The sequence below is a fragment of the Wasmannia auropunctata genome, unplaced genomic scaffold (assembly GCF_000956235.1).
Source record: "Wasmannia auropunctata unplaced genomic scaffold, wasmannia.A_1.0 LD273429.1, whole genome shotgun sequence".
Classification (NCBI taxonomy): domain Eukaryota; kingdom Metazoa; phylum Arthropoda; class Insecta; order Hymenoptera; family Formicidae; genus Wasmannia; species Wasmannia auropunctata.
Window position 1 is genome coordinate 12,349 of NW_012089461.1, and position 1,043 is coordinate 13,391.

The 1,043-nt window shown below is 38.0% G+C and overlaps 1 protein-coding gene across 1 annotated transcript; it reads left to right on the top strand.

Annotated features, from left to right (window-relative positions):
* Window positions 1–6: 6 nt before the first annotated feature.
* On the top strand, window positions 7–1,040 carry LOC105461993 (endoplasmic reticulum aminopeptidase 1-like; the record flags this gene model as incomplete). Its single annotated transcript, XM_011708514.1, has 3 exons — window positions 7–226; window positions 343–498; window positions 596–1,040. Coding segments are annotated over exons 1-3 (651 nt in total), but the record flags the coding sequence as incomplete, so codon positions are not given.
* Window positions 1,041–1,043: the final 3 nt, after the last annotated feature.

The window sequence follows — 1,043 nt, forward strand, 5'->3', positions numbered from 1 at the left end:
ATGTGGGAAACATCCAAATCACAGCAGTGGTTATTGCAATATTCGGGACAAACCCTGATCTTTCGACTTCGTATGACAAAATTACTGAAAAGTACACTATTACCCTTATCAAAACTATTGAGAAGGGTGGAAAATTTATAATCAGCTTTACGTATAATGGAACCTTATCCGACAACATGATCGGATTTTACAGGAGTTCTTATCTCGACGAAAACAAACAGATTAGGTAAGTGATACACCTTTCGTGATAATAAAAGAAATAAGAAGAACACTTTATAAATATTATCATCTTCAGTATTTAAATATCACAAATTTTTAATATGAAACTCTGCTTAAATTCAGATGGCTAGCTGCGACACAATTTCAAACGACATACGCGAGACATGCCTTCCCATGCTTCGATGAGCCGAGTTTTAAGGCACAATTTATAATCCGTATAGCAAGAGACGACAATTATAACACTCTCAGTAATATGCCATTAAAAAATTCTACAAGACTGTAAGTGTCAAAAAAGCGTGTAATTATCGACATTGTTTTTTCCAAATAAGCTTTTTTGCTTTAATGCTTTATGAAAATATTTATATTTGTTTTTAAGAGAACCGGGAACCAAGATATGGGATGAATATGAGCAAAGCATTTCAATGTCTACCTACTTAGTGGCCTTTGTGATTTCGGATTTCGATTTTCTACCTAAAAATTCTCCTTTTCTACCTACAAGAAAAATCACATTTAAAGTATGGTCCAAACCATCCACCATTAACCAGGCCACTTACGCTTTGGAGGTCGGTCGTGCAGCTCTCGAGCTGCTTGAGAATAAGTTCGGTCAAACTTATGCACTTCCTAAAATGGATTTGGTAGCCATACCTGACTACGTAAGCGGTGCCATGGAAAATTGGGGATTAGTGACATATCGCGAGGATCTAATGCTATACGACGAGAAGGAATCGTCAGTGGTAACGCAGCAGTACGTGGCTTCCATGACCGCTCACGAGCTCACGCATATGTGGTTCGGCAATTTGGTAACACCAGAATGGTGGAGCTGC